The sequence below is a fragment of the Periophthalmus magnuspinnatus genome, chromosome 23 (genome assembly GCF_009829125.3).
Source record: "Periophthalmus magnuspinnatus isolate fPerMag1 chromosome 23, fPerMag1.2.pri, whole genome shotgun sequence".
Lineage (NCBI taxonomy): Eukaryota > Metazoa > Chordata > Actinopteri > Gobiiformes > Gobiidae > Periophthalmus > Periophthalmus magnuspinnatus.
In genome coordinates, this window is record NC_047148.1 from 20,691,871 (window position 1) to 20,715,926 (window position 24,056).

General features: G+C 39.7%; 4 protein-coding genes and 1 long non-coding RNA gene across 5 annotated transcripts; 3 read left to right on the forward strand and 2 right to left on the reverse strand.

The window, feature by feature from the left end:
- The first annotated feature begins 6,181 nt into the window (after window positions 1-6,181).
- On the forward strand, window positions 6,182-11,543 carry lman1 (lectin, mannose-binding, 1). The gene is made up of 13 exons (XM_033989839.2): window positions 6,182-6,423; window positions 7,082-7,236; window positions 7,341-7,448; window positions 7,596-7,657; window positions 7,957-8,056; window positions 8,120-8,243; window positions 8,420-8,478; window positions 8,621-8,753; window positions 8,838-9,025; window positions 9,107-9,180; window positions 10,720-10,882; window positions 10,961-11,085; window positions 11,165-11,543. Exons 1-13 carry the CDS (start codon window positions 6,204-6,206, stop codon window positions 11,199-11,201), a joined length of 1,548 nt encoding a protein of 515 aa, XP_033845730.1. The 5' UTR covers window positions 6,182-6,203; the 3' UTR covers window positions 11,202-11,543.
- A 903-nt stretch (window positions 11,544-12,446) lies between these two features.
- cplx4a (complexin 4a) lies at window positions 12,447-15,371 on the forward strand. Its single transcript, XM_033989952.2, has 3 exons — window positions 12,447-12,857; window positions 13,601-13,688; window positions 15,135-15,371. The coding sequence occupies exons 1-3, from the start codon at window positions 12,694-12,696 to the stop codon at window positions 15,360-15,362; spliced, it is 480 nt and encodes a 159-aa protein (XP_033845843.1). The 5' UTR covers window positions 12,447-12,693; the 3' UTR covers window positions 15,363-15,371.
- LOC129457377 (uncharacterized) lies at window positions 15,150-17,897 on the reverse strand. The gene is made up of 3 exons (XR_008649213.1): window positions 17,803-17,897; window positions 17,354-17,408; window positions 15,150-15,266 (listed from the first exon to the last, which is right to left on the reverse strand). It is a non-coding gene; the product is annotated as an uncharacterized LOC129457377 (long non-coding RNA).
- rx3 (retinal homeobox gene 3) lies at window positions 17,809-19,767 on the forward strand. The gene is made up of 3 exons (XM_033990057.2): window positions 17,809-18,063; window positions 18,774-19,012; window positions 19,318-19,767. The coding sequence occupies exons 1-3, from the start codon at window positions 17,814-17,816 to the stop codon at window positions 19,765-19,767; spliced, it is 939 nt and encodes a 312-aa protein (XP_033845948.1). The 5' UTR covers window positions 17,809-17,813.
- Window positions 19,768-21,293: 1,526 nt separating this feature from the next.
- grp (gastrin-releasing peptide) lies at window positions 21,294-22,081 on the reverse strand. Its single transcript, XM_033990058.2, has 3 exons — window positions 21,926-22,081; window positions 21,422-21,648; window positions 21,294-21,347 (listed from the first exon to the last, which is right to left on the reverse strand). Exons 1-3 carry the CDS (start codon window positions 22,065-22,067, stop codon window positions 21,294-21,296), a joined length of 423 nt encoding a protein of 140 aa, XP_033845949.1. The 5' UTR covers window positions 22,068-22,081.
- Between the last annotated feature and the right edge of the window lie 1,975 nt (window positions 22,082-24,056).

Sequence of the window (24,056 nt, forward strand, 5' to 3'; positions counted from 1 at the left end):
GTGTTCACAAATGTTTATTTTTATATTTCTATTAAATGATTTTAACTAATTGACTTAAACACTGTATTTGCTTTATTGATTAAACAACTAAACCAGGTCTAAACCAGGACTAAACCAGGACTAAACCAGGACTAAACCAGGACTAAACAACTAAACCAGGACTAATCCAGGACTAAACCAGGACTAAACAACTAAACCAGGACTAAACAAGGACTAAACCAGAACTAAACAACTAAACCAGGACTAATCCAGGACTAAACCAGGACTAAACAACTAAACCAGGACTAAACCAGAACTAAACAACTAAACCAGGACTAAACCAGGACTAAACAACTAAACCAGGACTAAACCAGAACTAAACAACTAAACCAGGACTAAACAACTAAACCAGGACTAAACCAGGACTAAACCAGGACTAAACCAGGACTAAACAACTAAACCAGGACTAATCCAGGACTAAACCAGGACTAAACAACTAAACCAGGACTAAACCAGGACTAAACAAGGACTAAACCAGAACTAAACAACTAAACCAGGACTAATCCAGGACTAAACCAGGACTAAACAACTAAACCAGGACTAATCCAGGACTAAACCAGGACTAAACAACTAAACCAGGACTAAACCAGAACTAAACAACTAAACCAGGACTAATCCAGGACTAAACCAGGACTAAACAACTAAACCAGGACTAATCCAGGACTAAACCAGGACTAAACAACTAAACCAGGACTAAACCAGGACTAAACAAGGACTAAAGTCAGACTAAAGCAGGACTCTAGGAGTCTTTTTTTAGGCTCATATTGAGCAGAGAGAAGCCGCAGACTCACAGGACAAACACAGGGGAAAATAAGTTCAGCTTCAAAAGGTTAAATAACATTACAATCCTATATTTGAATGCAGACAGTAGAAAATAATACAATAGGTTGTTTTTGTCAATTGTAATCGATGCCCAGCTCTAATTTTTAGTAATATTTCACGTTAACTCTTCAAATTGGTAATTGCGATTTTTGTCCACGAGAGGGAGCCACAGATTAATGCAGTGTAGGACATCAGGCAGCAGCAGAGGGGCTCAGTCTGCTCCACTTTATCACATCTGCACCAGGAAATCTGAGGCGTAAAGGCTAAGGAACCATGAGGCCTGCAGCTTTGTGCTCCAGTCCAACAATACTGGATTATTTGTAGTTTATTTGTAGATGTTTTATTATTGACACATAGACAGGAGGCACTTTTCTCATAACTCCCGGGTACATGCTCAACAGAAGATAAAAAAATAAATAATAATAATAATAAAATTTAAAAAAATAATTAATTAAGAAATAATAATAATAATAAAATTTAAAAAAATAATTAATTAATAAAAAAAAATAATAATAATAATAATACATAAACACTGCGGCCTGTGTCTTTCATATATTTCTTATTCCACTTTTACACCTTGCTTCTGTATTGTTATATTAAACATGTATTTTGTATTTATTTATTTATTTTCCAGGCACCCACACAGACAAACGCTTTCTGGATGTAATTAATCACTGGTGCTGGAGCAAATATTTACTGAAGTGCCCCTTGTCCCTAATTATATGTCCCTGCTCGTCCCCCTCATTATTTAGAACTAACCACCAGGAGACATAAAGAGAACCACAATCCATGACTTGCCTTGAAAAGAGAAATATTTGATAGTAAATGGATGAGTGAGTCCCTGTCTCATCTCATAATGGGGTAACTTTATTACTAGTACAAAGTCTGTGGGACAGATGAGAGGAAATAAACAGAGGGAGGCAGGATCGGGAAAATTAGTGTTACCCAATTCATTAATTAATGCATTACTGAGGGCTGCAAATTAACTGCCCCAAAAATCCTCTTCAGCGAGATTGTGCTTGAAAAAAACACATTGTTGCCCTCCTACGTAATTAGAGGACAGTGCAAATTCAATTCTAATGAGCCGAAAGCCACCCCTTCAACATTCATCCCCTTATTTCCCAGCATAAAAGGCCTGAGCTCTTCTCGAGGCCTAAGTTTAAGGAAGTATTCAGAGTGAGGGAGACAATAATAAGAGATCAGCTTGGCCCTGAGTGCTTTATATGCTGCAAACAGGTAGAGGGGGATTTGAATGGTTCTTTTTACTGGGACTCCTGGGAGGCCTGTCTTCCCAGCACAACAACACTTAGCCCTGAGAAAAAGAGGGTCTGCTGAGGAGGCAAGTGGGTGAATGGGCCTATGCAGCAGCAGGTCACTTCTGAATAGCCACAAGTTCTAAACTGTTGTGCCAGCGCCGTCCACAGACATACACAAATACATACAGACAGCCTCCACCCTTCCACCTCTCCCTCTCATTGAGTTATCTTTACTTAGGCTTTGTCTCCCCTAATTGGAGCTGATGAGGGACTAATTGGTAGCTTTTTTTGCAACATCCAGCACTTCAGCAATGTCCAGTCCAAGGGAGGCAGGACGAGCCGAGTTAATGAGAGGCTTTGCACAATTAAAAAGCTTTTTTTAACTGAAGTTGAGGATTGCTTTTGTGGCATCTACGTATTTCACTCATGTGCAGGTATCTGAAAAGACCAGTTGGTGGAGGGCATGCAATGATTGCCGCAACACTGAGTACTTGTGGTGCATAAAGGGATCTGGCGGGTATTGTCCACTGCCCATCGTTTAGTGTGTCCGCTGGTAATGGGGAAAAGGGCTCCTCGTCAGATGAATGTGGCGAAATCCTGAGTGGCCAATAAGAGCACTCTTTGCTGGACCACACTGAACCGATTTGAAGAAATTGGAAATAAAGGTTTGGCATTATTAAAATGGACTGTGTGTCTTGTGCTCAGAAACGAGAGACAAAAAAAAAAGAGTTTGGTTATTAGGTTTCGAATTATATTTCAACCTCAGAGTAAGAAAAACAACTTAAAAATGTACTTTGGTTATTAGGTTTCGAATTATATTTCAACCTCAGAGTAAGAAAAACAACTTAAAAATGTACAAATGTGCTTGGGCAGTTAGCGTAAAATAAAACAAATGATAGTAACAGTAAAATATATGATAAAAAATCCACTTTATGGACAGAACAATAGTGCAAATAGATGAAGTATTGTTGAAATACGTTATATAAAGTGACAGATGTAATGAAGTGTTCACGAGTCCAGTGGCAGACGGGGAGAATCTGTTTTTGTGGCGAGGTTCTGGTCCAAACGGGCTGCAGCTTTCTGTCTGGAGAGTGGCACAAATAGTCTGTGTTCATGGTGAGAAGGGTCAGCTGTGATCCAACCTGCTCACACCGAGTCCTGGAGAGGCCTGTCCCTGGTGACCCCCGGGTTACTCCACCATGACGGAGGAGGTGAGGATGAAGGAGGTGAGGATGGAGGAGGCAGTGTCCATGTAGAACTTCAACATCACCAGAAGTACATCCTCTGCTGGTCCTGCATGTGTAAATGTGGCAATACAGACAGGTAACGACATACGATTAGAGGCTCTGAGAAAAATCAACAAGGTATTTGGAGATACACTGCCTGGCCCCCAAAAAAAAAAGGTCACACACTCTAATATTTGAATGGACCGCCTTTAACTTCAGGTCATTGTGGCATTGTTTCGATTTCGCTTCTGCAACATCATAAGACTTATTTCCATCCAGTGTTGCATTAATTTTCCACCAAGATGTTGCATTGATGCTGGTCGAGTCTGACGCTGCTCAAAGCTTCTCCAGCACATCCCAAAGATTCTCAATGGGGTTAAGGTCTGGACTCTGTGGTGGACAATCCATGTGTGAAAATGACGTCTCATGCTCCTTGAACTACTCTGTCACAATTTGAGCTCGACGAATCCTGGCATTGTCGTCTTAGAATATGCCCCAAAATCCACTGATGGAATAACCTGGTCATTCAGTATATTCAGGTGTCAGCTGATCATTGTGCTAGAAATACACGACCTGATCGACGCAATAATGACATGACCTCACTACAGCTGATAAGGTTGGGACTCAGCTGACTTCTTCACCAGGTTGTTATCACAGCAGAGACTCAGTTCATGTGCTAATGGTTTGCTCTGTGCTTTTCTTATATGAATGAACTACATGCAGTTATTTGCGGCTTAAACGGCAGGAGCAGGATAAGCAACTCTCCCTTTCTCCCCATGTGACATACGCTATAAGCTCTGAGCAGGTACGAGCTATGAGAGAAGGGTTAGCATGTTAAAAATGAATACAGTGTCACCAGTTTCAGTTACATAAATTAGACGTTCTTTTCATTTTACTGGCAAAATATTGATGCTGACTGTTATAATTGTCAATTGAAAACCCCAGGGACCCATTCACAGCAACAAATTACCATTGTCCACTTCTAAACAGATCCATTAGCACTGCTGTTGTTATTCAAATCCAACGTTTCCTGACAATGAATGAGGTTTGACCCTCAGGAAGTCCTCAGACAAAAGACAGTCTTGTGTTTCAGTGTTTCTTTACTTTACTCCATTAGAAATCTTTTTGAGTTACTTTGTTCTGTGTTGTTTAGAAGCTGAAACACACCAACATCCTATTAATGGATCGGACATACTAAAAAAACAAAGCAAATGAACAAAAATCTAATCTTAATGTAACGCTGGACACTGATGAGTCAAAGAGGACAGGCTGAGGTGGTTTCGACCTGCACTGAGACGTGACTCTGCATTTGTGTTTTGGTTTCACCAACAAATTCACCCAACAGCATTAACTGCAGTTTAATTTCACTTCCTCAGAACTGTGCTATTAATAAAAATGTAATTAAAGCAAAATTCCATCTGTTTAGTGACTCTATGTCTGTAAATGCATCAGGTTTGAAGAGAAAAAAAAAAGTGATGGATCAGTACAAGGATGTTTTGTCATATTGCCTGGGCCTTATCTTCACATGTTCTGATGCATAATGCAGCATAACGCAGCTTTAACTGTAGAACATCTATATGCACAAACTTTTCTGAAGAGCCAAACCCCCGATCTGTGTCAAAACAATTGCATTTGTCTCATTAGGTTGTTTCCTGAGCCTGTAATCAGGCCCAGCGTCATGTTAAGCCTGTGGAGGACAGAGGGAAAAGAGCTGAAAAGAAAGTGAGTGGTGCATAATTGTGTCATCTTCCATCTCCCACTGAGACTTTCACTCTGCAGTGAAAGCTCCTACAGCAGCAGGACTGTGTCCACTAACCTTTGACTATTTACAGGATTACAAGGCACATGCAAACACTGAAACAATGCTCTGAATGCACAGAAGACACCACATGGTCTGAAATGTGAATGTCAGTGCTGTGAGCTGGGTCAGAGTGTCACAATACTGAAAGTCCTAGAATGAAGGACTAGAGACAGGCGCTTGGCCGATATATCGGACCGATATCTGCCTTAAAGCTCCAGCACAGGCTGATAATTTATTCAGACTGAGTAAATATGTGAAGTTTGTATGAGCAGAATTCACTTCAGTCCCTCAAAGGGGCTGCTGCAAGAAACAAAGAGCTACAGCACAATGTTACCTTTTATTATAGCCTACTTCTCTAATATAGCACAAGAATAATTTTATGTTAATTAAATGTCTTAATTAGTAATTATATAATCATTTATTGGCTCTTAGATTCCATGTCTATAGGCTGTATCTATAGCAGGCTCTAATATCTGATAAAAATGTTTGATCCTATTTTGTTTCTCAAGCCTTTGTGAGAAAACACTGTTAAAGACTGAATGTGATGTGTTTGCAAAAGCCAATGAAATATTTGGAAATAGCCCAAATTCACTCCATGGTTTGTTCTGTAGGCCTATAGCACTTGACAGCAGTCTACAGGAGCCTACAGGAGCCTACAGGAGCCTACAGGAGCCTACAGGAGCCTACAGGAGCAGCACATTAGGCCATAGCTTAAGTTGTCATTTAGTTCAACAGTTTAATGACAAATGCATAATTTCATAAATGTTTGGAAGACAAATGACTGGGTCAATAACTGATCCAGCTCAGGTCATTATAAACTTATATATTTCATATTTTATGAATTGTGCTTCTATTTGGACTGTTTTCATTTTGCTTTCATAATCCTCGCAGGTTTATTTACATTTGCGGGTTGGAGGTCGCATTGTCCAGCCTCTGTTCTAGAAAAAGCGGCACAGACACGGTCCAATCAGCGCGCGCCCTGTTGGCGTGAGTGCGCGCGTGCTCTGTTTTGGTGAGTGCGCGCGCGCTGTAGCGCTACGTCAGCAGTGAGGATCAAACATGGCGGAGCCCAGAGCGCGGCGCCGGGCGCACACTGCTCAGCTGTGGATTATAACTTTTCTTAGCACCTTAATGTTTCACTGTGGAGGAGCGGAGGTGGCCGCAGGTGCCGCGGGCTCGGAGCAGCTTCCTCACCGCCGTTTCGAGTATAAATACAGCTTTAAAGGGCCGCACCTGTCTCAGAGCGACGGCTCGATCCCGTTTTGGATCCACAGTGGAAGTAAGTTTGTCTCCAGATGTCAACATCACAGCTCCAGGCCTGATCTTTGGGACAACCTCTCTTGTTGTGTCAAATACAGAGCAGCTGTGTGTGTCTGTGTGTGTCTGTGTGTGTGTGTGTGTAGTAAACACAGGTCTGTGGGCTTCTTCCTGCTGGACTCACAGTTAAATGTGTCTGTCTCTAAAGCACATGGGGCCTGTTCTGTCCTGTTTCTATTTTAGATTCTGTATCAGGGTTTACTGGGGGACATGAGGTCAGACCCACACTCTGTGTCAGACCCACGCTCTGTTTCCTGAGCAGACACTCATAAGTGTGTGGTTTCTGCAGGGCAGACAAGTCAATCCAGTCCTGACAGTGCCACTTTGATAAACACAGCCATATCAGCTGGCAATGAGCAGAGATCTAAGGTCACTGTGCAGTGGCACTGACTTCTTATCCTCTGTGATTTCAGTGCTTCATCCATTTATTTAAGCTTCTATTTTAAGCGTTGTCACTTGCCTGATCTCAGTCTGCGTTACAATCACATACAGACACATACTTGTCTAGTTTATCATAAATGTATGAAATATTCACCTAATCTTGTGTGGCAACATTGTAGGCTTCTTCATCACATAGTAGGACTAATGGGGTTTTACCATGTTTTCTTTCTCTTCTGCAGACGCCATCCCCAGCGCAGATCAAGTCCGCATCACACCGTCTCTCCGCAGTCAGCGAGGTTCTGTATGGACAAAAAACAAAGTGAACTTTCAGTCTTGGGAGGCTGAGGTGACGTTCCGGGTGTCTGGCCGGGGCAGGATGGGGGCTGATGGACTGGTGAGTTTGTTTGGACTCACTCCAGACAATTACACAATGTGGAGTTGAGGGACCCTATTCTGATTTGTGTCAATGCATATTTTTGTTTTTAATCTGTGTGCCAGGCTGTTTGGTTTACAACTGAACAAGGACTTGACGGTCCAGTCTATGGAGCTGCTGACAAATGGAACGGAGTTGGGATTTTCTTCGACTCCTTTGACAATGACGGCAAGGTTTGTGTCAATTCTTGTTATTGGAGTTTTATCTTTAAATCAGTGGTGTTTTTGGCCCATGTCTAATCCTAACCTTTACTCTAACCCTAACCTCTATTTAGGACAGATTACTAGGTTTAATACTTTAACGTTTTTGTTTTTATCCAGAAAAATAACCCTGCTATTATTGTTGTGGGAAATAATGGAAACCTTGTTTATGACCATCAAAAGTAAGTAAACACCACTGATGTCACCAACACGATTTTAACTCAAAGAAGATTTAAAATATTATTGTACTGTGTTTGTTTAAGAAAAATAAATAATCCTACACTTTTGCTAACCCCACCCCTCCACCCTCCAACCCCAGTAAAATCTAACTTTCTTTAAGGCCAGAAATAGTATTAATACTTGTTTGTGTGAAATTATAATCTGTTAACGCACTTTAACCGCAGTAACTCTGGTGTAACATTTATGTGCTGGGATCACATCCAGCCAGCGTTAATGTTTTGTCTAAAATGTTTTGTTTCAGCGACGGCACAACACAAGCTCTTGGCACATGTCTGCGAGACTTCCGTAACAAACCGTATCCAGTTCGGGCAAAAATCACATATTATAAGAAGACGTTAACGGTAAGAGATGAAAACAAATGAATTGAGGCAGTATTTCCGTATTTATTTCACGTTTCATTATAGGTGATGATCAACAATGGGTTCACTCCTGATAAAGAGGATTATGAGTTCTGTGCAAAGGTGGACAACATGGTCATTCCCACTGAGGGCTTCTTTGGAATCTCTGCGGCCACTGGGGGCTTAGCAGGTAGATTTTCCTTTAAGTAATAATGTTATAATCCATTGTTTTTCCCAAGCTTAGATGTAATAAATGCTGTACTATCCATTCTGCTCATGAAAAACAAACATGATATAGGAATTCTCAAAGGTCCTTTTCAAACAAACAGACTTTTAAGATTCATTTTTTTTTATTTTCTCTTTTAGATGACCATGATGTTTTGTCCTTTTTATTATTCAGTCTCACGGAGCCAGGACAACAACCGGTAAGTAGATGAATAAATATATTTCTGCTCTATGTATTGTCCTGTTGACTCTGGTTGTTATTTTATTTTGCAAACATCACATTTCTGTACAAGTGCTGCTCCTTTTCGCTTGAAGTAAATATCGTTCTGCTCTCTCCTAAAGCCTCCACCTGAATCTGAAATCCCCAAAGAGGAAAAGGACAAATATCAGGAAGAATTTCAAAACTTTCAACAAGAGCTGGACAAAAAGAAAGAGGAGTTTCAGAAAGAACACCCCAATGTGCAAGGAGAGCCAAGTTAGTTTTTCAGATACGATTCTTTTAAAAACTCTTTAATGTAACGTGACTGTTGCTTAAATCGTTGTGATATATTCTCTTTAGTCGAGGACTTGTATGAGAGCGTCAATGACCAGGAGATTCGTCAAGTATTTGAAGGTCAGAACCGGATTCATCTGGAAATCAAACAGCTCAACAGACAACTCGCCATGATCCTGGACGAGCAGCGTCGCTATGTGTCTGTTATCACCGATGAAGTCTCCAAAAGAGGAGTCAACGCCGAGTCGGGGCAGGTAGGACAACCGCAGGACGAGTAAAAGTAAATTATATAGTTTCTTTTCTCATTATTTATTTACTTTATGTATTTATAATAGGTGGATTCCAGTACGCAGCTAAACTCCGTCATTGCAACTCAACAGGAAGTCCTTCGGAATTTGAATGACTTGAGGTATTTCAGTTTCAGAGCTACACACACGTCACCACTACTTTCTAAATCCCAGGAGGTTGCAGCTGTAATGTCATAGATTCACAACAAAATAGGAGGAATAATCAGTCATTCACAGCTCTCGCGAGGAGAAGCTGGACCGTCAACCTGGCGCTGAACTGTCTTATTCCAGTGGTCAATCCAAACATCTGGGGATCACTCTTTATGACACCTGACAGTCTCGGTCGTCTACCAAACCCATTTATGAACTGGCCATGTTTCTAGTTTTGTTCTACCCAAGCAAAATTTGTCATTTTGCCCTTGGTTTTAGAATTCGATTAGGTCTGTATTACAAAACCTACTGTATTGTGCAATAACAATAACCATTTACATCACAAAAAACATGTCGTCTTTATGGCCTAAATCCATCAGACAAGCATTGTGTGTTTGACAGTAGAATTTGGGTATTATATAACAGCCCCCTAACTCTCATAATACATGTGTTCATTAAGCTGCTATAGGTATAATCACATCATAAAGGGGGGCATGTAAAGGCTGTCGTCGTAGATTAAATCCTGGGAGCGTGACTGCAGGAGTCTAGTCCCTGTCAAAAGGCACGCGTCTGCTCCTTCTAAATTGCTCAAGTGAAAAGCTCATTTGTAATACACTGTAGATTAAGGATTCATTTTATCCTGCCTTGTCACTGAAATTCAAGAGGTCATGATAGGACTCTCTTGGACTCATATTCAATGAGGAGTGTCTCTTCATAAATGGGTCACTTGAGGCAGATGAAGATTAGATGTAAGCTTTAATAAATGCTCACTTACTTTCTCAAGGAAGATTTTGGTTATTCCCTGAAACAAATTAGATTTTGTTTATGCGTCATCTCTTCAGACCTTTAGCCATGTGTCCGGGGCAAGAAAAGCCCACATCTTAGCGCTATTTTCTTTATCAGATTAGATGTTGTTCAGTACATCTGTCACACCACAGAACATGGACTAAGGGTTTTGGTCCAATTGTTTTGTTTTTTTTGTTTGGTTTTTGTAATAATCCTGCACCCAGGCCTTCTTATTTACGTGTGAATGTGTTAAATCCCAGTTAGATTAATCGTCTTTGAAACTGAAAGTAAAGCGTGCGGTGAAAGTTTGGTTTTACCTCATTATAAAAACAAACATTTAACAAGGATGATTCTGTGTGATTATCCATGAGTTCACTTATTTTATAACAGTTTTGCTTCCATTAAAGTCAGTTGCAGTAACATTGCTGGTATGAAAACGTTTCTCGCCCTGCTCTGTTTGTAATCTTTAAAGAGACATGTTTTATGAGAGATTAATTCGACAATCATGACCCCTTTTATCAGATGGTAATTTCTGTATTTTTAACTTAAGATCCTGGGGTCTCTTGTGAATATGGATTCGAGGATTAATTTTGTTCCTGTTTTGTTTCTCTTCATCATGATACCAAAGTGAATTTATGAATTTAACATGTTTTTCAGCTTTAAATGTGTTCGTTTGGTATTTTTTTCTGGTCTTTGTGTTGAGATTATTGTGTATGTTTCTGCAGATCCTCCTTTTTTGAGTCCATGAAACAGATTGGTTCAGTTCAGCACCAGGCCAACGCGGGCGGTATGGGAACATATGAAAATCTTCAACATTTTAATGACCTCAAGGAACATTTGCACTTAGTCAAACGAGACGTCGAGCATCTTGTTCAGAAGAGCGTGCAGGTATCGTAGTTGAGTCAAATGTTAATCAGGCTGCGTGTCTTTTCCCTTCGATTCTCCTGACTCTTGTGTCTTCTTCAGAATCCAGCTGAAAAGGTAATGAAATGTCCAGATCCTCCTCCAGTGCCCACATGTCTCTCCACAGTGCATTTCGTTATTTTCATTGTCGTCCAGTCGGTCCTGTTTTTCTGCTACATCATGTACAAGTGAGATATTTCAAGGCAGTTATTTAGTTTATTGTTAGTTTGATCTGTGAACTCTGACATATTTGTTTTTGTCTTTCAGAAGTCAACAAGAGGCAGCTGCAAAGAAGTTCTTTTGATTTGATAAGTATTGGATAATAATGATTGTAAGTTATTGTCCTTGCACAGAATTCAGTTTGCAGATGTTTATGAAGTTTGCTGTAATTATTTGAAGATTTAATTTGATCATCGATGTTGCCTTGTGTGTATGAATGCTAGTATGACACTGACGTCCACAATGTTTCATTTCTCAGTATTTTTTCAGTTGGTCACACACATTTCACATTTTTATTGCCCATCTCTTGACTGAAAGTTGCAGCAGAATCCCTTCATAAATTAAAAAACCTGTGTTTTGAAATAACATTTTTTTATATGTAAAAAAATGCCTGGAAATCTTTCCATAAAGAAATACTTGAAATGACTGTGTTGCTGCATCTATTTTCAAGTCTACGAGAACACACACGACACAAATACAAAGGTTTCTACTGCAAGGTTGAATATTTATTTAATTGCAAGTATAGCTTTTCAACATTAATGTGGTGGCGGGGCTTGTGTGTTGCTCCTGGCGGGGTCCACACGGGTCCAGGACTGAGGAATAAACCACAAAACTGCACTGTTAGGCTTTTTCACCTGTTTGCAGTCGCAGATGACATGATATTTAAAAATAGTCCTCCCTTAATAACAAACCATTTCAATCTGATTACAATTAATCCTGCAGCTCTAATCGACAGTGAAATAATGAGTGTTTGACAACTGAATTATAAATAAACACTACACCGTCTGCATGTGCATTGTCCAATATTTATTTGGTCCAGGTTTAAACACGAGATGCACAAACCAGACCCTTCTTTCATTGGCACAATTAATTTAAATGCATTTTAACAGGACAAGTGTAAGATTTGTTGTACTCATGAAAAAGTGTTGCAGTGTTAAATAGTCCAAAAGTTCTTAAACAGTGTTAAGTGTAAAATATAAAAGGAATGGCACTGTGGTGCTTCCCTTGTACCGTCCTGTCAATCATCCCCCACTGAACAATGGCACGGCAGCTCGATGGGGATAAAGAGGCTGTAATCCCGCTCCTCTCCGCTCCCATTGGTCTCACCCGCCTCAGCACGTGGCTCGCTCTTCACTAATATGATTAAACCCAAGTGGGTGGAAACGTCACAAGTGAAGTCAGAAGTTGATGTCCTCATCTCAAAATGTATTTTTATGTGACGAGATGCACCAGGAATTTTGAGAGAACTTAAAAAGTGACCAAATAAAAAGAGAAACTGCAGGAATTGATGGACAAATAGTAAACAGGCCATCTGCCTCTTAGTATAGTGAAGCACGTGGGATTAAATCCAGATTATGGCTGTGGCACAACTATGTGTGTGTAAGATTGTGCGTGCCTGTTTGTGTCTATTGCTTGTCTCAGTGTGTCCTTGGCTCCATAGACAAGCAGCAGGTCGACTACACAGCTTCAACTGGATGTGACAGCCATAGGGATTTAAAGCAGAGGAATATTTCTGTTTTGCAGGATATTTTGTAGTTGTTTGGTGGTGAATTTGTGATTACATTAGACAAGGGAATATGGCGTTCTTGATCAAAAGCATGATTGGAAACCCCTTGTCAGGGATGGGCCTTGGAGGTGGAGGTGACAAAGAAGAAGACGAAACCCCCAAAGATCCTGCAAAAGCAGCAGGGATGACGCGTGAGGAATATGAGGAGTATCAGAAACAGTTGGTGGAAGAGAAGTAAGTAGTAACAAAGGCACGACTTCATCTTCTTTGTGCCATTTGCTGGAACATTATGGGATGGCGACGCACTGTGTCTGACCTTAGTCTGCTTTTCCCTGAGTTTAGTCTTTCATTTTCTATATGTGATAAAATGTATTTTATATTAGGCCTGTATGCGTTAGGCAATTCTGACTAGTTTGTTAGTTTGTGTGCAGATTATATTTATATAAAATAATGCTTCTAATAAAAATCAGCATACTTAGCGTGGATTAGATGGTAGATTTTTTTTTCCTTTTTTCATCTGTCAGGCCCAATTACATAACCAGATTCACTATCCTCAGTGGACTTGTTGTTGAAAATGTTTGAATATAATTCTATTTGAAGACACAGACATGCATACATTTATTTTTTTTACCCATAATTTGATCTGTGACCTCTTGGCTTCATTTCAAATCTGCTCTACTCAGTCTGGTCACCTAATCTCACCTAATTAGCCACACAAAGATAAATGTGCATCACGAACAACAATAGACACACACACATTATTATAACAGTGTCATATTTACACATTTCATAAAACTACTCTAATGTTGAGTATTGTGCCCATTCAAAGCTTGAATAAAATGTTGTGTCAACCTAAAAAAAAAAATCTTTGATGAATACTTTGTCTCTACATTTATAGTACATATATAAAGTACATTATATGGATCTTTTGACTAGTATTGCACAATTTGTTATGCTGTTTCACTGTTACTTTTCAGGATGGAGAGGGATGCAGATTTTCTACACAAGAAAGCAGAAAGGGCGACATTGCGGGTCTGCCTTAGAGAAAAATACAGACTGCCAAAGGTGAGTCCTAAAGTGTAAAAGCATTGATCTGTTTTCGTACAAAAGCACATGGTCTGGAGACGTACACAGGACAATACCATGATGTTGTCAGGCAGCACTTTCTACTGCAGGAAACAACACAAGTGGATTAGGAGGCAAGGTGAGATCCTGGAAATGTTAGGTGCCACGGAGCAGGTGTCTAGGCTCATTAGGGAGAAGCGACTGTAGCCTGAGACACACAGTTTAGAGTGTTTTCTAGTAGCTCGGGAATCGAAAGAGAATTACTTGTCATTATGGAGGGAGCAAAGAAGGTACGTTCATATTTCATCTAAAACAATTTGAGAACTTTCAGGAGCAATTAGCTGGGACAATATCCTGCTTTAGGTAGGTAGTAAAGCTAAATCTCTCAGCAGTATAATTGTTTTCTTATGTGGATTCAACTGCAAACATGGAAGGCCTTGACTATACAATGCTTTACGATGGAAGCAGTATTCTTTCTTTCTCCCGACAATGGCTTTTCAACCTTTCACTATTAGTCTTTAACCCAAAAACAACAAAAACAAAAGCTGGCTGGCAACACAAACACAGCAATTAAACGCCGTTAATTATGTTCACGTTGTATACAAAGGTCAAATTGTTTCAGATAAATTACAGTTTCTCGTCAAATACGTATTTTTACTGATATATTGTGTGTTCTACTGGCGTATTATGAATAAAGGCATAATTAGAAAGGGTAAATGTTTGCGCTTTAATGGATTTACGTCCTGTGTGTGTTGCTCCAGAGGATATCTTTAGCCTTTCGTCACGATCCAAAGAGAAAACACCAAAGCACTTCTGACATAATCCCACAGTCTGGCCTCAGTGCTGCACACTATTCCACAGATCTGCCACTCTATTTCTGCAACTGTTGATTTAACATTTGCTCTTCCTTTCGACAGATAAACATGGTGCATAAGTCAATTCAGTATTTTGTGAGATTATATACGTTGATTACATACATGTTAGTGATAAAAGATGATGTGAATGAGCAATGAAACACTAAAATCTTGTTCATTTTTAAAGTATATTTTACATTTTTAAGCCTTTTGAACAGTGTACTTGCCAGAAAACAGAAAAATAAACGTAAACGAAAGGCATGTGTACTGTTTTGAGTTGTTGTACTGTGATTTTAATGCCTTTCTTATTCTGTAAAGCTCTTGAATTGTGCATAACAAATAAACTCACGTTGCCTTGTGTACTAGATCTGAGTAGGAGTGGACATAGTAGTAAACAACATGTAATTTAATCCTATAAAATATCCCAGAGGAAACACCAAATATTGTTGTAAATCTCCTATAATCTGAAAAGAAAGATCCACTGTATGTGAAGTCTCAAACACCTGATAATCCACACTGCAGTTGTAATATTTAAAAAAAACGTGTCCCTGTGCATTGTGTGACCGTTGTTGTTGTTTTTCAATACCTGCAGAGCGAACAGGACGAAAACATGATCGAAATGGCCGGAGACGACGTGGACGTGCCTGAAGAGCTCCTCAAGATGGTGGACGAGGACGCCACGGAGGAGGAGGGCAAGGACTCGCTTATGGGCCAGTTTCAGAACCTGCAGAACATGGACATGGACCAGCTGAAGGAGAAGGCTTCGGCCACAGTCACCGAGCTCAAGACCAAAGCCGAGGAGAAGTGCTCTGTCATGTGAGGAGAGGAGAACGTCAGAAATCAAAAACGACCAACCGGGGTTCAACAGTAACACCTGTACATGTTTTATGATACTATGCAGGTCTAGACCACTGACTGTAACTGTAAATATCACTTCTTTCTGACCAACTGTAACGCTTTAAACCCTGAACAGCCCCACACTTGCTCCCATACAGTGTAATAATGTCCTGTTGCTGTGTGTGCAGTGATGCTGTGCGGTTTCTGTGTGAATGTGTCAGACAATCCCACCGAAAATGTCCTTTTAATACATTCCCAGATATGTTTGAGTGATGTCTGTTGTGTGTTAGTCTTTTTTTTTTTAAATGTTACTCAATTTTAGTTGTTTTATTTCACTCAAAAGCCATACGAAAACCACGTGTCCACGACTTTCAAGCAAAACACAAATTGTACGACGCAGTTTTAAGACGCTGTTTTTTTTGCAAATGCTCAAATGTGTTGTTCACAATGATTAAAACATTTCAGAAATTAAACATGGTCAAGTTGAATTGTATGTGTGTGACAGGGGAGGGAGGGGGGTAAATCTATTTATAGCAAGTGGACAAAGACTGTCATTAATCCGATCGGCCTAATTCAATGATAGTGCAACAAATAAAGAAATTGGTCTCCCTTTAATTGGGCATTACCCCGACACCTGCTGGGGGTAACAGGCGGCTCTGGGGGACAAGTTTTAAAGTTTGACATGGACCTGTGTTTTAATGTCTGTGGATTTGTGAAGTCCAGGGATTAACATCTAATAGGATCAGTAAACTCAAGGTTGTCACTTTGTCCCCATGAAACTGCGGAGTCTGCCCAACTATTTGGTTTATGAAGATTCACTGTTAAAATTAGACCTACACCAATTGTTATTTCTATGTTTAAACTAATATTTCAAGTAGTTTTGTAGCCAGAGCCCAGTGTCCAATGGGAAAAACAATCATACAGGTTACATCATGATAACTAAAAAGTCCATAAAAGTCCATATCATGCAATTTTCAATATGTGCCTATAATAATACAGTGAATACATGATTTAATGCTGCCAAATCCAAAAGTTTGAGGCGTAACGATGACACTAATTGATCCAGTAACTCATTAGCCTCCTCCCCCCTCACTTCACTCCGTCAAACAAAGACTCATCACCTCTTGTAATTAGGAAAAGCTCAGTAGTTTTGGGCTTTTAACTTTATTGAGTAAAACAATGTAATCCCCTTAAATGGGATTACCACACTGCTGTCGGACTGAGTTTGCTGGTAAGTGGTTGCACCTCACGTTTAGGTGGATCGGTTAAGGAAATGGTGTCCAGTGCTCTCAGTGTCCCCCAGTGTCCCCCAGTGTCCCCAGTGTCCCCAGTCAGCCTGCATACTGTACTGCTAAAAAGATACACCACATTTTCACAGAAAGATTTTAACCAATTGTGTCAGTTCAGTTGTATCAATGATATCCAAAATATCTTACACATAGACATTTTTGATGTAGGCTAAAGGCTTATTTATTTATTTATTCATTCATTTGTTTATCCATTCATTCATTTATATATTTATTCATTTATTTATGTATACATTTATTTATTTTATTTCTCTTCTTAAACAGGTGTATAGTTGAGTTTACTTTTTAAAAACTGATCTAACTCTTTTTAGACTTTGTGACACTGGCTTCTTTAAGTCGTATTTATTTATTTATTTATTTATTTATTTATTTATTTATTTATTTATTTATTTATTTATTTATTTATTTATTTATTTCTGTATTTATTTGTTTGCTTGTTTTATTGTATTATATTTATTTTATTTTCTTCTTAAACAAGTGAATAGTTGGGGTTACTTTTTAAAAACTGACCTAACTCTTTTTAGACTTTGTGTCACCAGTTTCTTTAAAGCAGGATAAAAGTGTGGGGAAACAGTTATCCACAATGCCACGTATAATAATGTGTTGATTAAATATTATGCTTCAATCTGTGTCCCAAAGAAGTCATGTAATTATGGTTTTGCTGTACCTTAATCTGTGAGCCTAATCTTCCTCCTTTTCACAGTCTGACATGAGCATGACATCTGGAGGAGCAGAAAGATGGTTTTAAGATTTATGTAAGTAGGTTTAGAGACAATATTGACGGTTGTAGAGAGGCACACTTAAAGGGAGGAGGAGGAGTGGAGGGCGCATGGATCTTTGAGGGCAACTGTTCAGCGTGTTAGCCCTAAATCCAACGGGACGTCCCCCTTTTCTGACGTCCAGTGGGGTTGCCACACGGAGAGGCGTCTTACCCCTTTAAAAGCTCCATCTGGAGATAGTTTGAATGCTCTGAGGAAGAAGCTTTTACGCGCGTAATAAGGAGTCCGCGCGTAAAAAAGTCCTTGTTTACAGTGTTTTGACTTTAAAAACTGAAATTTCCATTGGTTTTTTTGTTTGTTTTTTTCATTATTTTCTTAAGAGTTTGTCTCCTTTTACCTCAGCGATCAATGTGGCTCCTGGGATCACCTGCTCCAATCATGAATGAGGCAGTGTCACCGGCGCGCGCGGTCCACAGTCCCGGTGCCGTGTCCACTGCGCACAGCATAGAGGCCATACTGGGCTTTAGAGAGGACGCCCTTTTCCACAAAACCTCCTCCTACAACATGATGGACAGAGAGATGGGACACGATGAAGAACGCAGCGTGGATGTTTCTGTGACCCCAACAAAGAGAAAGTCCTACACGGGGAATTTGGACAGTAAGTTCAACTAGTGTTTGCAGTTGGATTATTACCACTTTATTAGCCTACTATCTATTTATCCATCCATCTATCTAACTATCTTAAAAAAAGAACAAAAGAAGAAAAAAACAAGCTTCTTAGTCAACCAGAAAACATAGATTTAATGTCATTACGCGCCACATTACGCATTAAAATAGCCATCTATCTATCTATCTATCTATCTATCTATCTATCTATCTATCTATCTATCTATCTATCTATCTTTAAAAAAAGAAAAAAACAACCTTCTTCCAACCAGAAAACGTAGATTTAATGTCATTACGCACCACATTACGCATTAAAATAGCCATCTATCTATCTATCTATCTATCTATCTATCTATCTATCTATCTATCTATCTATCTATCTATCTATCTATCTATCTATCTATTTATCTATCTATTTATCTATCTATCTGTCTATCTATCGTCTATCATCTATCTATGTCTGTCTGTCTGTCTGTCTGTCTATCTTAAAAAAAGAAAAAAAAACAACCTTCTTCCAACCAGAAAACAAAGATTTAATGTCATTACGCGCCACATTACGCATTAAAATATCAAAATTTGTCTTAACCTGACTAACATTTCTAAGTTGGCAAGTTAATTTATTAAAAGTTCAGAGTTAACCAAAGGCAATAACTTGACCATAAGGGTTTGCTCACCTGTTGTTCTGTCGCTTTGGCTCTGCAGCTGTGTGTTGTGCCAAAAGCGTCATGGAGCCATCGTCCGCGCGTCTCGACTCTCCTGACAGAGAGTGCAAACTGTCGGATGATGAAAACTCAAAGAAGAAACACAGGAGGAACCGGACCACGTTCACTACATTCCAGCTGCATGAACTGGAAAGAGCTTTTGAGAAGTCTCACTATCCGGATGTGTACAGCAGGGAAGAACTGGCCCTAAAAGTCAATCTTCCGGAGGTCCGTGTGCAGGTATGTTCAACTTGTGCCTCCCATTACGCGCCACTGAAACGGTAGGCCTATACACCAGAGCAGTACCAAGCAAGAAATGGACTAAAACTGTGAAATGTGCAGACCAAAATCAAGCAAAAAATGGACTAAACCTGTGAAATGTGGAGGATAAACTTAGTATTTTAATTAATGATTGCTGCTCAGTAAAATGATTTGGTTTTAGTGGATGGACAGTGATCAATTTCTCCATTTTCTCAGTGGCAAAAAGGTCACAGCCTAGAATTTTATATATATTTGGTCTAATCTATTTGTGTTTTATTTTCTAGGTCTGGTTCCAAAACAGACGTGCAAAGTGGCGTCGCCAGGAGAAGCTTGAAGTGAGCTCCATCAAACTTCAAGACAGTTCCTCCTCGCTGCTCTCCTTCAGCCGCTCCCCGACTCAGGCAGTGGGCTCTGGACTGCAGATGGACTCCTGGCTGACCACCCCCATCACCTCCTCCGCCTCCATGCAGTCACTCCCCGGTTTTGTCAGCAGCCCACAGCATGCTCTTCCCGGGACGTACACTGCATCTCCTCCATCCTCAATTTCGCCATCTACACTATCGGCCCCGTTCCTCGGCCCTCCTGCCCTGGCTCACAGCGCTCACTTGCCCCTCATCAGATCTATGTGCCCGCCGGTGCCATACCAGTGTTCAGTGGATCCCAGAAATTCCAGCATTGCCTCACTAAGGATGAAAGCCAAGGAACACATTCAATCAATCGGAAAGTCGTGGTGATGCTGCTGAAAGAGATTAACTATGGACCTAAGAGCTCTTCTACTTTACATCAGGCCTGAACTGAGATGTTCCAGTTTGGAATTTTAGGTTCAAAGACACTGTACTTATCAAGTTAAAATGCTGCAGTTTTTGTTAAAGTTTACTGCCCTGTGTCTTCTAATGACCGCTTTGCTGCAACTTTTATAACTCTCCTTCATAAACAGCTTTTTGTGTATGCGGTTGTGTAAAACCTGTCCATTTTTATTCCAAGTGCATAATTGTCAAAGATGTATCATCTGTGACAATAAACTTCCTATGTCTATCTATCTTATATTTTATTTATGATTATACTTTATTTTGTAGCTTACTTATCATCTGTGATATGAAAAGCAAACAGCCTTTACATTTTATCATTGTGATAATGTTGTGTTTAATTATACTGTTCTGCTGCAGAGTAGAACTGTCACTGAAAAAACACATGGGGCCCACAACAAAAGGAGTTTAACTCCAACAGACATTAATAAGAAAAATATGATACTAGGCCCATGAGAGTTACACATATGAGCGACTGATCCTGTAACTACAGCCTATAGACCAGTGCAATTAATTTAAATAATTTGTATTTAATATTTAACCTAGAAGAGACTTCAAATTAGATGATCTTCAAATCTGCAAACATTTCCTCTGTTAGTGAGGATGGGTCTTCAGCCTCATTATTTCCAGCTCATTATCCTCTGTAAACCGTCGGATGCTGGGATTAGTCCCTCCAAAATGAGGTGAAAGTGGCTTGTAACTCTATTGTACCCTTTTGTTTACAGATCAGCCTCAACAAATGCCACAGGAAAATGGAGAGGAAATCTTTTCTTAGTTTAAGAAAACATGCATGTAGCCAATTTGTTTCCATTAGCCTGTTCTATTGAATTTATAGAAAATCACAGTGAGTAACATGTGGACTGCCCCATAGACCCACACAGGGACTAGAGCTGTCTGTGTCTCTGTCTGTGTCTCTGTCTCTGTCTGTGTCTCTGTCTGTGTCTCTGTCTCTGCCTGTGTCTGTGTCTCTGTCTCTGTTTCTGTCTCTGTCTGTGTCTCTGCCTGTGTCTGTGTCTCTGTCTCTGTCTGTGTCTCTGTCTCTGTCTCTGGCTGTGTCTCTGTCTGTGTCTCTGCCTGTGTCTGTGTCTCTGTCTCTGCCTGTGTCTGTGTCTCTGTCTCTGTCTCTGGCTGTGTCTCTGTCTGTGTCTCTGTCTCTGGCTGTGTCTCTGTCTCTGTCTCTGCAGGACAGGAGGCTGGGGCCGAGCATAAGGATGACTTTCTTTATTATCACAACAGTCAGTGATCCACGGACACACTTTAAATACAGCTTTGTGAGACTTGTGCGCCACCTTGTGGTGCATGGATTGTTGTCAGTTTAAACAGGTTTGTGCAGAATGTCACGTACAGCTTAAAGGCGAAAGTCTATTGACACAAGTCTTCAGTAGTTTTATATTATTTTAGCATTTTGGCGCAACATCAATAGACTATCCCACATTTAATAATGATAATAATATTCAAATAAATTCATTCTCTTGGAGTTTCAAAGCCAGAAGCAGGAGGTCAGTTATCTACAATAAAGAGAATATACGCAATAAATTAAAATAAAATTAAAAAGACCAACTCTGAGCATTTCCAGGCTCACCTCTCGGAGATATTTGTATCTGTCCTCTCGCCTCCTCCTGCTGTGTGGCAGAGCCAGGCTGTGCGTCTGAGGGAGCTTCAGTTTGTGGCTTTTCTGTTGCATCAGACGCGCGTATCGCTGCGGCTCAGTGACCTCCTCTGTGCGCGAGGCTCTGAGGTTCTCACTGCTGGGGTCACTTTGTTGTAGAGTTGCAAAACTATTGATGCTCTTCTTACCCATCAAATGACCTGGGAAGTTTATTATAATCATGAGTGAAATCAAAGTCAAAACACAACAGATACTCCTCCCTGGCAGCGGCAGAGGCGCAGAACAGAAGCCGCATTTTACGCATAAGTTTAATGTTTGTACAGGACAAGAAAAACTCACATTTCTACAGGTCTATTTAAAAGCAATACTAAACAGTCTGTTCTCATTATAACAGATAAATATTGTTTAGCGTGGTGAAAAAACTATAAAGCTGTTATGTAGCAGTGTATCATTTTCTATGATCTGTCTGAAACTTACCCACAGCCCAGTGATTTCCGCGTGGATACATTTTCCCAGGTGCAGGACTTTCTATGGAGTGAAAAACACAGGACATGGCTGCAAGAACAATAAAGAGAGGCAGAAACGGTCTGCAGGTCCATGAGGAGCACAGAGCGCGCATGTTTGATCAGCGAGTCTTATGTTGAGGCAAAGCGCAGGAACTTTTAGAAACTTCGTCAAAAATCCATGACAATTTTCCAACAATTCAATAAATGCAGATACTGGCTTTTTTGTTGCGGGGAAGTCCCACTCTCGGTGCGTTGGACAGTGTAAAGGGTAAAGTTAAATGATCCTCCTGATGTAAGAGCCGAGCGTCAGGGCGATTTTTAAAAGTGCCAGAGCCGATGACAAACGAGACTAGTCTGTAATTATTATTGGTCCATATTGTTTGGCTGCAGATTGCTGGGTGATTGCGGGAGGTGTCAGCGTCATTTCATGATCACGGTATAATTGCTATGAATAATGGGTTGGTAGCAATAATGGCAGATCTCTCCCTGAGGTCAATGAGCAATCAAAAACTCTATAAAATATGCCACAAAGAAATATCACTGAGTAAATTACTTAGTTTCTACTGTCTTCAATGTTGGCACGTTTCAGTTTTATATTGTGGCCTATTTTTTATTTATTTTTTTCCACTGCAAAACAATACAGCTCATGTGCTAACAATTAAAATGACTGACTAATCATCTGCCAGCCTGTGCCCATTCCACTAAAGATGTACAATACTTACAGAATACTTTTTATCAGGTGTTTATTGTTCTATATTTAGGATCTTTTGTAAAAGTCAACTATGTAAACCTTCACACGTGACAGCTGCTGTTCATCTCAGCGCTGACATACACACTGATAAATAACATGAATGCACAAGGACAGAGAGCAGGATATGCTTAAAGAAGAGGTCTGCAGGTAATATCAGTGCTGAAAAGGTTAGGGTTACCTCGCTGCACCAGTCACATCCTCTTTGCACGGGGTGGTGTGCTGCTCCAGTGAAGGCCATAGGCATCATGGTCCAAGTATGACCTTAAACAAAACACAGTGAGTCACCTAAACATTTCTGCTACGAAGACTTGCCAAATAACATGTTTATCAAAAGTTTGGAAATTAGATAGTTTGACGTGTAGCCACAAAACTAGCAATTAAATTATGATGTATACAACACACTTGAAACTAGTGTGTAGGTCACAGCTTGTTACAGGAAATCTGTAATCAGTACAGCACTTAATAATCAGGCTTACAAACAGCCACTTATTTGCTGATTGCTACCCCCTTATTTTTAACAGGAAAATGTGTTAAAGTAAATCAATCAATAAAAAATAAATAAAATATATATATATATATATATATATATATATATATATATATATATATATATATATATATATATATATATATATATATATATATATATATATATATATATATATATAAAATTGCACTGCACACTTGAAACTTTGACAATATGATAATGTCACAAAAACGATAGCGCCCAAGAAATGTCATCCACCAGATGGCGCTGCAGGACAACATTTAAAAAAAAAAAAAAACACTGGAGCTCTCCTGAACATTTATTTGATTTCATTTTGGGTTAAATGTATAAATAAATGTGCTACAGATATAAAAATATTCAGGGTTACAGCTCATATAGTCATAATATACTCATAAATGTTAAATTACAACAGTTTCTCTTTAAATGGACTGTATTAAGTTCTGTTATGGGGTAGTGACTGAAATAACATTGTTTTCCAGATAAAATGGGCCTTTTAAAAAGGAGAAGTCTTTCAGAATAATCGTGACAATTAATGAAGGCAATTTTCCATTGTAAGAGCTTCAGACTGTGGTCGTCTGATGGCAGCTGTCAAACCAGTGATTTCAACAAAGACATTCAAGCATTACAAATGACAGAGAAATGAACGTTACAAGAGTCATTCTGATTAAAACGATCATATCTATGTGTGTGGATGCTGTTAAGCTAATGGTAATGTGTGCGTTAGTCATTTACTACATCCTATCTATGACTAAACCACGGGCTGCAGGGATGTAATTGCTGTTTTGTGACAGAATCCTGAGGCTGATCTAAATGCATGAGCAGTGCAGACAGCATGAATGGAGG